Source organism: Rhinopithecus roxellana, chromosome 1, assembly GCF_007565055.1.
Source record: "Rhinopithecus roxellana isolate Shanxi Qingling chromosome 1, ASM756505v1, whole genome shotgun sequence".
NCBI lineage: Eukaryota > Metazoa > Chordata > Mammalia > Primates > Cercopithecidae > Rhinopithecus > Rhinopithecus roxellana.
Window position 1 is genome coordinate 126,113,921 of NC_044549.1, and position 16,895 is coordinate 126,130,815.

General features: G+C 47.3%; 1 protein-coding gene across 1 annotated transcript; it reads left to right on the forward strand.

Annotated features, from left to right (window-relative positions):
* Positions 1-15,268: 15,268 nt before the first annotated feature.
* LOC115899653 (40S ribosomal protein S27-like) lies at positions 15,269-15,544 on the forward strand. The gene has a single exon (XM_030937758.1). It carries the CDS (start codon positions 15,269-15,271, stop codon positions 15,542-15,544), a length of 276 nt encoding a protein of 91 aa, XP_030793618.1.
* Positions 15,545-16,895: the final 1,351 nt, after the last annotated feature.

Consider the following 16,895-nt stretch of genomic DNA (forward strand, 5'->3'; position numbering starts at 1 on the left):
GTATTGTTCCTTCCCTTGCATGGGGGTGAGCCTTGGGCTCCATGGTCTAAGAATCCCGTGTTAAAGCCCTTTCTCTGACATGTGACCTGGGCTCTCTGGGTTTTTGCCTGACAGCGTGGTACACTAGCCCTCAGGTCAGCTGTGGGTCCCTGTGTCATCCTCTGTCAAATGAGGCAGGCACCCACCCCCTTCTTATGGGCATATCTTGCCCAGTGCAACTTTAAGAACAGAATTCAACTCTCCTGAGATTAGTCTAAATGCCCAGATCGGGGCTGGGGCGCCCTGTGAAATTCTCCCACCTTCAGGACCCACTCACTGTCTCCAGAGACGGTCCCTGCTCCAGGCAGAGGCATGGAGAGCAGAGGCAGAGGGAATGGAGGCCAAGGAGTCACAGAAGCTAAGGCGAGGGGCTGAGGCGCAAGGCTGCAGGAGGAGTGAGGTTCTCCCTGACTGAGGCAGAGCCCTGGAATGCTGTAGGATGCAGGAGCCTACATCTTTAAATTTTATTTTTTGTTTTTTCCTGAATAACCAGCTGTGTGTAGCTGCTGGAAAGACATGGGTATTCACCCCCGGAGAAGCTCTGGGATGGGCAGTCCTATCCCTCTTGGCTCATCTCTGAGCTGCTTTCTGGTCCCTCACCTCCTAGGGCACGAGCCTCCTGGAGGCACACTGCTGGTACCCTACCAAGGAGCCTAAGCTGGAGCGAGAGACAGATGCAGCAGGGGAAAGCAGCTCCAGCGAGCAGTAACTAAACCAGGAAAGGCCAGGAGGACACAGGGTTAGAGACAAGGAGGATGGAGGAAAAGGGCAGCTTGGAGGGATCAGAGGGTAAGGGACAGTCAAAGGGCAGGGAAAGTGAGCAGGGGCTGCATTTATCCACCAGAGAGAAGGAAGCCTGCAGGCCCTTCCTGAGATCCATGAACTAGGGACTGGGTTAGGGGCTTCTCATTTAATTTCATTTTCAGTGACACATTCTGCTTAATCCTCATTGCAGCAAGGATCCGTGCCGCTGTTACAGGAATCTGGGCCTCTGTAAGGAGTTTAAGTGATTTGCTTGAGTAGCCAAGACTAAAGTGATGGAGTGGGGATTTGAATCCAGGTCTGTGCGATTCCAAATGGTTCCTAACCTTACTCTGTCAGCAGCTCACCTGAGAGAGAGGAGGCTGGATCAGTGGAGACAAGAGGACTTGAGCTCCAGAATTCTAGAATTTTAAGACTGACATCGGGATCCCCTATACCAGCTCTGGCTCCAGGAGAAATTAGATGTCAGTGAGAATAACTTTATGTTTCAATTAGGTAGCCAAATAATTTTGAGAGGAAGTTAGAAAACCAACCAACCTCTCTCCTCCTCCTTTTTTCCCATCCTCCCTGACTCCCTCCTTCTCTTCCTCCTTCCCTCCCTGCCTCCCTTCCTCCCTTGTTCCCTCCCTTTCTCCTTGCCTGCCTCTCTCCCACCTTCCTTCCCTGCCTCCCTTCTTTTCTCCCTCTACATTATTTATGGAGCAATTATATGTCAGGCATGATGTAAAGTCTGAAGAACAAACATGAATAACAGTCAGTCCCTGCTCTTGGGGAACTCACAATCCCTTGGAATATTTCAGGAACCTGAGGCAGCTCTTTACGTGCCCCTCTCTCTCAGTAGTTCTTTCCTTCCTGTCTTTAATTCTGTACTTCTGAGTTCACTATCACGCCCAGCAAACCTCTTCTCCCTCCAGCCCCAGCTCCCTCTGTTTTGAGAAACAGAAGGTCAAGCTTGTACCAAGCCCCTCCCAAGCTTGGTCACCTAGAGAGCTACACCAGAGTGGGCAGTGATGCCACAAACAAGGCTTCTAAAAGCCCCGAGCCTTTGAGCTCCTTGCTCTCATCTGGACACAGCTGGACCCAGGACAGCCCAAATTCTGCAGGTCGTAAGTCACGCTGACTTCCAATTCCGGGACAAATGAACAGTTCCTTGGCTTCCAGCCTCTTCCCCTCATAGCCGCTGACCGACTGTCTCATATGCCCAGAGCCACCCACCACACCCCATTCCTCTCTGCTACTCATCACAGAGACACTTGGAGCCCCATCACCCACATGGTCCAGTCTCAAAGTGGTTGTCACCAAATAAACTCAGTCCAGCAACCAAAAAATATTTTTTAAAAACTCAAGTTATCTGTACACCTTCTCCAATGCAATGAAGAGGATGGGGTAGGCCAGAACAGTACATCTCAAGGTCCTAATTTTTCTCCCATTTATTTCTGTACATATCAGATCTGATCCGGCACCTCTCCTTTCCAAAACTCCCACCTCCCAAACTCCTTTTCCAACTCTAACCACACAACCCTTCTCCTTTTTTTCTCTCTTTTCCTCCTAATTCTATAACAAAAAAAACCCTACATATACAACCTGGCTAGGCAAGACCCTCCCTGGAGACAGGAAAGGAAACGACGACTGAGTATCCGCTTTCCCAGGCAGGAAAGAGGGAAATGGACAGAAACCATCAGATAGTCATATTGCTTCCCCATCTTAATTGCTGTCACACCAGGGAGCTCTTCCAGATCACTCAAAGCCCCAGCTGGGCAGAACAATATTTGGACAAAGTGACCATATATCTTATATACTATTGCGGTCAGCCCTGATTCAAATATTTTGTTCCAATTCCAAGCTACAATGGTCTACCATTAGTCAATTGCCCCAGTTTTGAGCTGGAAAGATATGGTCAGCTTATCCCTGACCCACCCTTCTTGCTAGTGTATTCTGACTGGATTAAATACTTACCATATGCTGTTGATTCCATTAATGTCTGCTTGGTCACCTAGAGACTCTAGGTTCCTGGAGCCCCCAAACTGGGTCTATCCTTATTTTGTCCTAAGCCTCATGAATAGGTCTATATTAGCTAAAACTACATAACAATCACCTTGAATATTAATGACTTAAAACAACAATAATCATGGACTGTCTCACATTGTTTCTATGGATCAGGAATCGGAGTGGCTTGGCTAGGTGGTTCTGGTTTGGTCTTTCTCACGAAGATGTAGTGAAAATGTCAGCCAAAACTGCAGTGTCTGAAAGTTTGACTGGGGCTGGAGAATCTACTTCCAAGGCTGCCTACTCACATGGCTGGCAAGTTGGCACTGGCTGTTGGGAGAAGGCTTTGGTTCCTCTTCAAGTGTATCTTTCCATGTGGCATGGGCCTCCTTGCAACATAGTGGCTGGGTTCCAAAGGTGAGCATCTGGAGACAGAGAGAGCCAGCCAGAAGCTGAGCCCTTTTTTATGACCTAAGAGAATGTAAACCCTGCCTCTGAGTGGGAGGAGTATCAGTTACAAGAAGAGCAGGTGGGTTGGGATAAGTGTGTTGGTGTGACCATCTTAGGAAAATACAGAGTGCCACAAGGTCTCTGATGCTTTTGAGTCCATAGCAAATGCTCTTTGGTCAACTTAGTATTTACTGACACCTGGTGATGAAACTGCCATATCACAGAGGGCCTGAGATAGAGAGGAAAATAATTCAGCGATCCAGTTCTTTGCTCTGTATTTACACCCTTTGCCATGAAATTTTATAATGCCTTCCTACCTGACGCTGGCCAGCAACTTGACTTGCCTTGACCAGTGGGACGTCAACAGATGTGAGTCAGGCAGAGGCCTTAAAAAGTGCTTGCACATTTCTTCCTGGACTCCTACACTTCTGCCTGGCCATGCAAAGTAAGTCCAGGATAGCTGACTTATCTATTATCCCAGCTGACCCACAAACATATGAGCAAGACCAGGGGAGATGAAAAGAATCACCCAGCAACCTACTGTAGGTTTGTGTCCAAATAAACACTTACGGTTTCAAGCTCCTGCGTTTGGGGGTTGGTCAGTTATGCTGTGCTTTGAGTTGATCACTACCTGATATGGCCCTTTTTTCATGCTAACAGGGGAGGCACCTCGTGAGCTGTGAGCTAGGGACCTGTTTTAGTTCTGGCTCAGCATCTGTGGTGGATAGAATAATGCACCCCCATCCCCACCCCGCCCCACAGAGATGTCTACATTCTGATCCCCCAAACCTGTAAACATGTTATCTAACACAGCAAAAGAAATGTTATAGATGTGATGAAGGATCCTGAGATGGAGAGATTATCCTGGATTATCCAGGTGAACCCAGTGTAATTGCAATGACCTTTACAAGAGGAAGGCAAGAAGGTCAAAGTCAGAGAGGAGGTGTGGTGATGGAAGCAGAGGTTGGAGTGATGCACTGAAGATGGAGGATGGGGCCACAAGCCAAGGAATGCAGCAACTAGCCTCTAAAAGCTGGAAAAGACCAGGAAACAGCTTCTCCCCTAGAGCCTCCAGAAGAAACTCAGCTCTTTATTTCCTCCTATGAGACACGTTTTGGACTTCTGACCTCCAGAACTATAAGAGAATACCTCTGTCTTGTTTTAAGCCACTAAGCTTATGGTAATTTGTTACAGGAGCAATAAGAAATGAATGTAGTATCTAAGGACTCTGTGACTGAGAAGCTGTCAGGGAGCACTGTGTGCTCCACTTATTCCTTCTAGAAAATGGGGATATGTGGTAAATTGAAGAGGGCCCAAAATGTTTGCTATTCCTTCTTTTGAGATCTGGGTTGGCATTAGTGGCTTGCTTAACCAGTGGAATGTGTCACTTGTGATATTCTGGAACTTTCAAGGTGTGTAATAAGAAAGCTTGCAGGTTCTTTCCAGGTGGCTCTAAACACTCTCTGAGAGCCCTGGGCCTCGCTGTAAGAAGCCTGACTACCCTGAGACTGCCGTGCTGGAGTATGCACTCTGGTCAGTAGTCTCTGCTGAGCCCAGCCTCCCAGCCAGCCTGCCAAGGTGCCAGACATGTGGGTGAGGCTGTCTTGCACCCTCCTGATCATCCCATCACTGGCTGAATACCGAAGTGACCTCAGGAAAAAACACATGGAACAGAAGAACTACCAAGCCAAGCCCTGCCCAAATTTCTGACCCACAAAATCTCAAGATGTAATAAAGTGGTTTGTTGTTTTAAGCCACTAACTTTTGAGGTGGTGTCTTATGCAGAAACACTTAGCTGGCACCATTTATTAATACGTTCTTTTCCCCTCTTATAGAATAGTTAGGAGTCTCTAGTGAACAGCTTAGGTAAAAGAACTCTGAAAGTGAAAAGTTAAATTATCTTCACACAAGAGCAAAACAACTGGTATGAAGGAGGACAGGTAATGCCCCTTAAGTAGGTGGTGTTGAGAACAAGACACTATGAAAATGAGAAAACTTAGGCTCAGAAAAAGCGTGCTATAGACTGAATAGTGCCCCTCCTCCCCTCAAATTCATATGTTGAATCCCTAACTCCCAATGTGACTGTATTTGGAGATAGGGCTTTTAGGAGGTAATGAAAGTTAAATAAGGTTATAAGGGTAGGGTCCTAATCTGATGGTATCAGTGAACTCATAAGAAGAGGAAAAGAGAGAAGTGAGAAGGTGGCTGTCTGCAAGCCAGGAAGAGAGTCCTCACCAGAACTCCACTATGCTGGATCCTGATCTTGGACTTCCAGTCTCCAGAACTGTGAGAAAATAAATGACTGCTGTTTAAGCCATCTGGGCTATGATATTCTCTTTCAATAACCCTAGCTAAGTTAGATTACCTAAGGTCCCACTGGCAGTACAGTAAGCAGGCCTGGGGCCTGGGGGCAGTTTGCTTTCCTCACTCCTGGTCCATTGTTTTTTCTGCTTTCTCCACTGTCTCTGAGAAGATCCTCACTACCCCGTGTCCTCTGGGTATCCTGTTGGCAAGTTTCTTTAACTAAACTGCTGCACAAAGGACAGGACAATCGGAGAAGTCAGCCCTATTTTAAGCCAGGTCTGTCTCCCAAGCAGCTAGTTATCCTTGCTCAATCTTTCACCAAAACTTCTATCCCTTGGAGAGTCACGGAGCCCCTCAGTCCCTTCAGACTCTTCACGGAGATCTGAAGAGCAAAACTTTGAACAGGTGTCCACAGATGGACTGGACAGAGAGCCAGGCTATCACCCAGGTGGAATAGCCAGGTAATAGGTTGGCTCTCTTCCTTTGTGTATCATTCCTTCCACTGGCTTCTGGAAACAGGGGAGCCTTGGCATCTTCCCTTGGAGCTGTGATTCAGGGCTCTGTCCATCCTGCTGTTTTCCTGGAAGCTGGTGTGTTCGGTCTGAAGTTTGGTGGGGTTAGATAGAGTGGAGAGTATGGTTCATCAGAAGGTTTGTGAATTAGTCTAGAATTGGATTTGGGCTGGGACAAAGAGAAGGAAGTAAGCTCCCTCCTTTATTTAGAGGAAGTTGTTGGTGCAGTCCCAACCTTCCAACTCACTTATTCCAACTTCCCTTTTCCACCAGCTTTTTGCAGCCATGACCTCCATGTACCTACTCCAATTTCCCTTTTCCACCAGTTTTTTGCAACCATGACCTCCATGTCTGTATTTGCCAAACATAGGAACAGCATCTCCATTTTCAACAATGGAATTTTCTACCTTTTCCTAAAGATACCATCTACAATTTTAAAATATATTTTCTTCCTCCTCTTATTTCACACACTACTCCCGTTATCTCCCTAGCTTTCTCTATGTTATGCATCTCTTTGCATTCTCTCTAGGAAATAGTGGAGTGTAGGTGTTAACATGTGGGCTCTGGAGTCAGATGGACCTAAGTCTAAATCCCAGCCTAATTTTTAATAGCTATACAACCTTAGTTGAGTTACTTAGCCTCTGTGTGCCTTGGCTTTCTTTTCTGAAAAATGAAACTAATAATTGTCCCTACCTCACAAGGCTGTTAAGGGAATTATAGAAGACAGACTATACCACATCAAGGGCCTGGCATACATTAATTGCTGGAAAATGTTAGACATTGCTATTTAAACTCTCATTGCCTGGCTGGGTGCGTTGGCTCACGACTGTAATCTCAGTACTTTGGGAGGCTGAGGCAGGAGGATCGCTTGAGCCTAGGAGTTTGAGACCAGCCTGGGCAACATGGTGAGACCCTGTCTCTACAAAAAAAAAAAAGAAAAATTAGCCAGGTATGGTAGTGTGTGCACCTGTAGTCCCAGCTACTCAGGAGACTGAGGAGGGAGGATCCCTTGAGCCCAGGGGGTTAAGGTTGCAGTGAGCTGTGATCACACCACTGTACTCCAGCCTAGGTGACAGAGGGAGCCCCCCTCTTAAAAAAGAAGAAAAAAAAAAAAATAAAAGAGCCTGTGTCATTGCCTGATTAGGTCTGATCATTACACAACTGACTCCTCTGTTTCTTTATCTAAAAGACAAAAAGCTGGGGAGAAAGGGAGACAGAAACGAATGCCTGGACCCAAGGTGTTTCTATTCTCCATTCCCTCAAGGTCAGAGGTGATAGGCTAATGAGTTCAGAAATATTCCTGAATTTGACAAGAAACCCTGAGACTGGGGATGGGTAGTCATCTTCTCTGTTCTGTCCATTCTTCTGCACTAGCCTGTCTCCTGCTGGAAGAGTAGACCCTCTCCGCTTGAGGATTAGGGAAGTCCCCAGTTTCCCCTGGGGCATGAGCCAGTGTTTATGGTCCAGATGATCTGGTAGTGTTCCTCCTGCAGCCAAAGCCCTCTTCTCCTCTCTGAGGTGCTGAGACAGTGAACAAACAGCCAGGGCTTGCTCTTCCCCAGCAAGCATATTTTCTAAATCTGTGCACAGCCTGTCCCAGTGGGAGGCCCCTGATGGCAGAAGGTTCCATAGCTCCACCTCACAAATTAGGGAGGGTGCAGGGGATGGTGGGACAGGACTCATCGGGGTGAGGCGGCTGTTCCAGACATCAAGGCGGCAGGGCGCTAAATACACAAAGGTCAAGGGAGCCTGTGTCTGGAGTCTCTGCTGGGCCCCCCTTACCAGCAGGCACCAGAACACGCTGCATTCATGACCCATTACACCAACAGAAGTGGCAACAACTGCAGAATTGCAAAATATTTTCCATCCCCAGTCCCTATTCTGGTAACTTCTTTCTTCATTGCTCATTCTGCCAATTTTTCCATATTTGCCTGAGATGAATGAATGGCTAGATTCAAGGGATTTTTTTTTTCAGTGAAATGTTTAGCAAATGACTACTGGCACTACAATGACTTTCTTTCTCCTGGTTTGTTTGTTGGTTTGTTTGTTTTTTAAGGGAGTGGACTTGAATTTTTTTTCCCCTTTCTTTTTAAAGACACCTAAAGACTCAGGTTTGTTGTACAATAACCACTTGTCTTATATATATTCCAAAAGTCCCAGTTTTTTTAAAGGCCAGTTTGTTATATCTATACATATACATGATTTTAAATGTATGGATTTTGGTTCACAATTTATGTATGCAAGAAATGTGACTTTCCTTTATTTTCTTTAAGAAATTAAATTTTTATGAACATATTCAGACTGGAAAACTAACATAACACACAAAAAAGAGAAAAAAGACAAAAATCAAAGAGAAAGTAAAATACATAGAAATTAAATTTTTATTTTGACTTTTCAGTCTTTTAGGCTGGCAGAATCTTTGTCTTGGTCAACTCAGGAATCAACCCCCTTTTCCCCAGGGTCGTGTCTAATTTATAGGGTGGGATGGGTCCAGGTCTTGGAACTCAGTGTCACCTGTTACAGAGGCATCCTCTGAGACCTCCATCGCTCTGCCTCGTCCTGGCTGGTGGCCTTATCAGATGGGAAAAGATGCTCCTTGTCCCTGCCCCATGGTCCCTTCAGGTTAGTGGCTCTCCCTGTCATTTCTCTGCTACTCAGCAAAGACTCTGGAGCTTCACCACACGCTGGAACAAACAGATTATGTATGAGGAAATCATCTGCTTCCTCCCATAGTGTACTACCTGCCTGAGAACTTCACGCTGCACTTCTTCTCTGAGAGCTTGTTGCCCCATGGGGCTGTCCAGATATAGAAGGCAGAGATCCCCCTGTTCTTGCATCCCTCTTCTCTCCTGGTATTTAGTCCCTCTCTGGGGCTCAGTTTGGTCCATGAATGAAGAAATGGGTGCAGGGCCCACTTCTCTAAAACTCACCAATGTCTGTGTTCTCTTGTTCTCCTTCACCCTGTACACCTGAGTTTTAGGAGATCTCAATCATGCAAGGGGAGGGGGCCTTACGATACTCTTCTCCCAAATCTTTTACCTAATCTATATTATCTAGTTAAGGGAATGAAAGCTGGGTGCACTGATTTTTTTCTCTGCTAATACAACCCTGTCCTGAGGCTTTGGGAAGCATGAGAGAAAGAGGAGGGAATTCTGGTGAGGAATGTAAGTTAGCACTTCAGAAAAATTTCCTGCCCCTCCTAAAGACTCACAGCCTTTTAATATGGTGAACACATGTCCAGTATTTTCTATAACAGTCCCCAAAAGGAATGATTTTATTCTTTTAAAGGGGGTCCTCTATTAAATCGCTAGCTAAACGTGTTTCAGCTTGCATCCTCTGGCGAGGCTTTTCATAAAGAAACATGAAAAAATGCAAGTGGAGAGAGGTGGGAGGGCTCTGAGCCCTGCCACTGTCACTCCCATGTGGGATGCATTACGGCTAAGGGTATGTCACCGGGTCCCGCCATGCTGACCGGAATAGGCATTTCTCAGAAACCCCCTCCAGAGGAAGGAGGAGCGTGCCTGAACTTCCTTGAGGGACAATGGAAGTGTTCCTGGGCTCCCCCGTCCTGCCAAGGCAGCTGGCTCCTCAGCCAGAGAATTGTGGAATCCTGTCTGCTCAAAAAAGACTCTCAAATGATCGCACAAGCCTATTATACCTGAACTTGGAACAGCGACAATGACGCCTTTCACCCCTCCCTCATTTTGTCCTGGCTCATGTCATCCCCTACCCCCACGGGTAGCATCCCTGTCTTTCCTACTCTGAAATAGTTTATTAATCAGAGTTTGCTTTACCTGGTGAGGTGTTCTTAAAGCAGCCAAGGTTAGTCCCGTGTGTTTGAGTCCTGACGCTCTTCTCACCCCACACACCACCACCGCCTCTAGGTCGTCCCAGCGACTCCCATGACTTCAGCTACCACCAGCCTGCAGATGAGCCAGATCTCTGTCTCCAGCCTACCCTTCTCACCTAAACTCCACACTGGTACACCCACCCGCCTGCTAGACATTTCCACTTGGATGTCAAATCTGAAACACCTTGGGCGGGCACGGTGGCTCACACCTGTAATCCCAGCAGTTTGGGAGGCCGAGATGGGCAGATCACCTGAGGTCAGGAGTTCAAGACCAGCCTGGCCAACATGGCAAAACCCTGTCTCTACTAATAATACAAACAAATAAACCAGGCATGGTGGCACATGCCTGTAATCCCAGCTACTGGGAGACTGAGGCAGGAAAATCACTTGAACCTAGGAGGCGGAGGTTGCAGTGAGATGAGATGGCACAACTGCACTCCAGCCTGGGCGACAAGAGCAAAACTCTGTCTCAAAAAAAAAAATTTTTTTTTGAAACACCTCAAATTCAACTTGTCCAAAAGTGAACTCGCTAATATCCCCCTTACCAGGTTCTCCTTGTAGTCCATATCTCAGTGTGTCACACTTGACAGTGGTTTCACCATCAGTGGATAGGCTTGGATTGGGGGCAGTGTCTATGAACCTCCTGAAATTGCATGTGAGATTTTGTGTATATATTCATTTTCTTCCTGCAAACAGGGATGGTAGCTTTGTCAGATCCTGTCTGAGAAACAAAATGACCACTGAGCTACAGTCAAGCCCCTGTGAATTTCTCTGTTTTCTAACTTCTGGCAGTCTTTTCCCTGTCCTTCCACCCCCGCCCCTCATGAACTTATGCTCCATGGGCACTGACTGCCTCTTGCGGTTTCCGGAAATTGACACTGATTTAATGCATGCTGATCCTTCCACCTAAAAGGTGTTCCCACCCGTTTTGCATGAAACCTTCAGGCATCACCTCCTCTGGGAAGCCTACCCTGGCCCTGGCTGACCCAGGTGGAGTAGATTAGCCTCTCCCTAGAGCTCTCACATTCATATACCACCCATCAGACTAGAGGGCAGCCTCTTGTAGATTTTAATAAAATGCAGATGTTCCAGCCCTGCCTCCACCCTAGTTAATCAAAACCATGAGGGAGTGAAGCCCCAGGGGACACTGAGGCACACCCTGCACAGAGAACTACAGTTGTAGAGATGTTCTTTGTGTTCATATTTCTTTGATGCAATAGATGATGAACTCCTTGAGAGTAGGGATCTTGTCTCAGTCAACCCTCTAATCCTTACGGCACTCAGGACAATGCCAAGGAATAATACTATGAGTGAACCCTGAGGCAGCGTTTTCCATGTGCCAGGCTCTCTCCTAGGAGATTTACATGTATTCGTGAGTTCAGTATCCTCAGTTTCCCCAGGAGATGTACTATCAGTCCCATTTATAGATGAGGAAATGTTTGATGAATGAATGAATAAGGGAACAATACTTGCTAGAGAGCTGATTGTTTTAGGAAAATCTGAATTGGATTCATTTCATAACATGACTTTATCTTTTGAATATGTTCAGACTTTTCAGTTAGTGAGTATAACATAGGTTACTAGCTGTGTCCTAAAATATGCCTTCTCAGGATAAAAACTACATTTCCCAGCCTATCTTGGGGTTAGGTGTGGACATTGGAGTAAGTGGCCAACAGGATATATACAGTGGTGGTCTTTGCTACTTCTGACAACCCTTCCCTTCCTGCCAGCTGGAAAGTTGGTATGGGGATGTGCCCTCTTGGGCCATGCAAACCAAGAGTCAGCTAGAAAAGAGGGGAGAACGAGGTAGAAAGCACCTTAGCACTTCCTGACTCTAGGGAGCCAAACACTGTGGTGCTTTGCCATGCTTTTTACACCAGCAACAAATAAACTGCTTTGCTTAAAGCATTTGTATTTGTGGTTTCTGTCACAGCGCATGAACTTATATCCTAACTAATATAGTAGGTTTTAGTAAAAGTGTTTCATATGCCCAGGACCTTACTGGCTCTTTGGGACATAAGAGAGAGACATGCATAGGACTCTGTCCCTACCTTAGGACCTTGCATGGTGAGTGTGAAGACAAACAAATGGAGGACAGACCAAGGCAGCAGCAGAGGCTTGACTCTTCAGCTCAGACTCTACACCCCCAGAGCACAGGGCTGAGAAGTGTCTCATTCTGCTCTGACTGTATCCAGGGAGACCTTCTCAAGCGGTGCCAGAACCAGACGGGCACTGTGAGAAACCCACCCAGGAAGCCCCGGGACAGTCTAGCCTGAGCTGGCTCCTTGCCCAAAATGGGGGAAACAATGGTATAGGACAGAAGTGGAGAGGGCCAGCAGGGAGGGAAGATGGCATTCTTGTTTCCTGCTTCCTCCTCCTCCTGGCCACCAGCCCCAGGATGCAGCCTCCAGCTACTATCTGCTCTCCTGGGAGGACAGTGATCAGGAGAGCACTTTAAATAACCAGGTTGTTATTATGAAGCATAGGAGGCAGGTGATCATGCCCATTCACAGTTAACACTAAGCTGAAAGAGACCACTGCCTCTTACCTCTGTCCATTTAATGGAATTAATGGATTTAATAGATTTAATGGAAGTAATGGCGGGACCCCTCCCAGCCAGATGTTCATTGGAAGGACAAGTGGGGTTCAGGAAACAGTGGTAAAGATCAGCAGGAAGGATCCCAAACCATACCATAACCACAGCCCCTGGGGGACTCCCACCCTCACTCTCTGTTTCAGGGACCACCTCCTCCAGAAGTCTTTCTAGAAATTGCCTGCTGTGTCTCCTCTCTGAGCTTCCCGTGGCTCTCAGACATTCACACACAGCAGGCTTTCCATTCCAGACTCCTTCTCTCTTCCTAGTCTGTGAGTCCCAGCTTCCCCAGGGAGCTGTGAGCCTCATCTATCCCAGACTGCCCATAGGAGCAGGCAACCCCCTGGGCTCAAGAGATTTAGGACATCCTGACTGTTCCACTTGCTGGTGAGTTAACAAATCCTCCTTTCCCCAGTGAAATAATCTCCTACCATCTGTGTGAATATTTTGCCCTTACTTTTATTTATTTATTTTTTTTCTGAGATGGAGTCTCACTCTGTCGCCCAGGCTGGAGTGCAGTGATGTGATCTTGGCACACTGCAACCTTCACCTCCCAGGTTCAAGTGATTCTCCTGCCTCATGAGTAGCTGGGATTACAGGTGCCCACCACCACGCCCGGCTAATTTTTGTATTTTTAGTACAGACAGGATTTCCCCGTGTTGGCCAGGCTGATCTCAAACTCTTGACCTTAGGTGATCCGCCCACTTCGGCCTCCCAAAATGCTGGGATTACAGGTGTGAGTCACTGCACGGTCCCCACCCTTATATTTTTATGTAGATATTAGGATTGTCTCAGCAATGTTTTCCAGAGAAAACACATTGAAAGAGCTTGGCAAGGGCCCTGACCTCTGCACCTACACTTACTGGACTCAAACCCCAGCTCTGCCACTTACAAACTATAACTTCCTAGGCAAATTCCTTGACCTTTCTGTGCCTCAGTGTCCTCATCCGTAAAATGGAGATAATAACAGCCTCTACGTCAGTGGGCCTGTGTGAGGAGTGAACGAGTTCGTGCATGTGTAGTGGTTGGAACAGTGCCTGCCAAACAGCAGCCACTCTTATTAATTAAATTCACTTGAGTCTCACTGGATTCTCATGACACTGGGGAGTAGGCAAAAATAACTCAGGCTGGGCGCGGTGGCTCATGCCTGTAATCCCAGCACTTTGGGAGGCCCAGGCAGGCGGATCACAAGGTCAAGAAATCGAGACCAGGCCGGCCAACATGGTGAAATCCTGTCTCTACTAAAAATACAGAATCAGCTGGGCGTGGTGGCACATGCCTGTAATCTCAGCTACTCAGGAGGCTGAGGCAGGAGAATGGCTTGAACCCGGGAGACGGGAGGTTGCAGTGAGCCGAGATCACACCATTGCACTCCAGCCTGGGTGACAGAGCGAGACTGTGTCTCAAATGAATAAATAAATAAATAAATAAATAAGTCTTCACAGAAGAGGAAACCAGGCTCAGAGAAATGAAGTGACTTGCCTTAGGCAACACAGCTAATAAGTGACCACGTGGTTCCTCAAAGCTGAGATTCTGAGCCCCGAAGACGTGGCATGTGGAAGCCCTGAACACTGGCCTCCCTACCATCCCTCCATCTCCCCCTCCCCTGGCATTCCTGTGGCCTCCCCACACATTCCTGAAGCCTTCCAATAACGGTCGGCGTTCCCGCCCCAAACCCACCACGGGTGGGGAAGTGGTACCCACCTCACCACACTCCTGCCTGCCTGGTCTCGGGCAGCGAGCCCGGTGCGAGCCACACGGCTCCAGCGGCAGTGCGGGTGGGCACCACGAGCGGAGGGGCCACAGCCCTCATCTGCCTCTCAGGGCCCGCCTGCACAGGACCCTGTAGATTATCTTCTGGCCTCAACCTGCGGGGCTTTACTGGCATGGCTCCTGGCCCAAGACAGTAGAGCCTTGTCAGAGAGAACGCACAGACCCCACAGCTCTGCCACTAAGACAGCATGGCAGAGCAGACATGCCAGGAAGGGGGCTAGGTAGGGGTCCTTGGACAGGGGTCTTTGGACAGAGAGGGGTGAGCAGGTCACGGTCTGCACGGGAGCCAGATGTTACCTGAGAGGCAGAATGAGGTTGCATGGAATATTTGGGTGGGGTCCTCAGGCAGGCCTGGCCTGTACAGAGAGACATCAACAGCCCCTGATGTGTTGACATGAATGGACGTGACGTGAAGTGTGATCCCTTCAGGGTGTTCTGGGCTTTGCAGCTCACACAGTCCCTTCACAGATGCCTCATCAGGTCTCATAACCACCTTCTGGGTTGGTATCATTGTTATCTCTATTTACAGATCAGGAACCAAACTCAGAGGTCCTGACTTCAATTCAGAGGTCTTGCTACTTGACCTCACCATTTAGACAGACACAGGCCCAAGCCCGGGAGAGCAGGCAGGCCCCAGCGCATGCAGGAAGGGAGCTGGTGGGGCGCAGGCTGGGGCGGGAGGGCAGGCGCCGCTCTGGGCTGCTGATTGTTGCCAGGTGGGAACAAAGCCTCTGGATTGTGAGAACTTTGGGTTTTTCCAGAGAAGCTGGAAATCTGGATTTTTAAAAGATGAAATCTCCCATTCTTGAATGTTGACAACTAATTTAGTTTATTTTAAAATGTCTAGTGGGCTAAACAAAACACATTTTAGGGCTGGTCTGGGCTCCAGGCTGCCAGTTTGCAGATTTGGGCCTTACATTGCCTCCACGATGCCAACAAAGCCCAGATAAAGCCTTCCCCACCCCACCCGAATTTAAAAATTCAGGCTTTCCGGCGGTGATGACCTACCCACACGAGAACGTGCCTCTCACAAAGGATCTCCTTCATCCCTCCCCAGAAGAGGAGAAGAGGAAACACAAGAAGAAACGCCTGGTGCAGAGCCCCAATTCCTACTTCATGGATGTGAAATGCCCAGGATGCTATAAAATCAGCACAGTCTTTAGCCATGCACAAACGGTAGTTTTGTGTATTGGCGGCTCCACTGTCCTCTGCCAGCCTACAGGAGGAAAAGCAAGGCTTACAGAAGGATGTTCCTTTAGGAGGAAGCAGCACTAAAAGCACTCTAAATCAAGATGAGTGGGAAATCATCTCAATAAACACATTTTGGATTAAAAAAAAAAAATTCAAATGCCCCTGGGGTGGGTCAACACAATAAGATTTATTGAGCACCTATATCTCAGACTTGGTTTTGGTAATATGAGATATAACTCAACAGAAACAGACAAAGCCCTGGCCTCATGGAGCTGTTATTCTAATTAGAGGACATAACACAAAGGTTAATTTATAAAATGTATAATGTGTTAATAATCACTGCTAGGGAGAAAATAAAGCCAAAAGGGGGTTAAGAAGTTTTGTGTGAGTATTGCAATTTCAGGTAGGGTGGCCAGAGACAGCCTTGCTGAGAAGGTGAAATGTGATTAAGCCCTGAAGGATCTTAGGAAGAACACCCAGAAAGAGGGAGTAGGGATACTAGGTTGGTGCAAAAGTAATTGCGGGGTTTTGCCATTACTTTCAAGGGCAAAAAACTGCAATTACTTTTGCAACTAACCTAACACAAAGACCCTGAGGCCCAAAGGGGGGTGCTGGATTGGTTGAGAAACAGGAAGGGAGTGAGAGGGTCTGGGTGAATGAAGGGTGAATAATAGGATTAATAGTCAGAGAGGTAAGAGTGGGGAGGGGGAAGCCAAAGGGCCCAGAGCCTTCGGTTTTCCTCTGAGATTGTAAGCCACTGGAGTAACAGCATTGTTCTTGCTGCTGTGTTGAGACTGAAATGAAGAGAAGCAAGAGAGGAAGAGGGGAAACGCTTTGAGAGACTATTGCAACAATAGTAGCTGGGACTAGGGTGGTGGCTGTGAAGGTAGTGAGAAGTGATCAGAATCTGGATGTAGTTCGCAGGTAAACCCAGTGATGTGCTGGCAAAGGTTTAACAACTGGTTCTTGGGAATGAGGGGTGGCTGGTTTCTGTGATGTAAATATTCCTATCATGGCTGATTTCAAGCTACCAGCAGGATGTCAATCAGCTGATGAGATTTCTAAAACTTGTAACTGTTGGCTCTTGGGAGTCAATATAGGCCAGTTTCAGCACACTGCTGAGTGGGTCTAACAGGATTTGCTGATGTGAGAGATGAGAGAAAGAGACCAAAGATGACTCCAAGATTTGGGCAATTGATAAAATGAAGTTGCCATTTATTTAGATGGGGAAGAATATAATGGGATTAGGTCTGGAGGAAAATATCAGAGATCTCAGTTTGGACATTACAAGTTTGAGAAATCCTTTATATTTTTTAACTTTAGACTTCACAAGACATTACTGCTACGGTTTTATACAGCGGATGGTCATTTGGATTACCCACACATTTGCCACTTTATTGCTTTTCATTCTTTCTTGCCTCTCAGACTTTCCAAC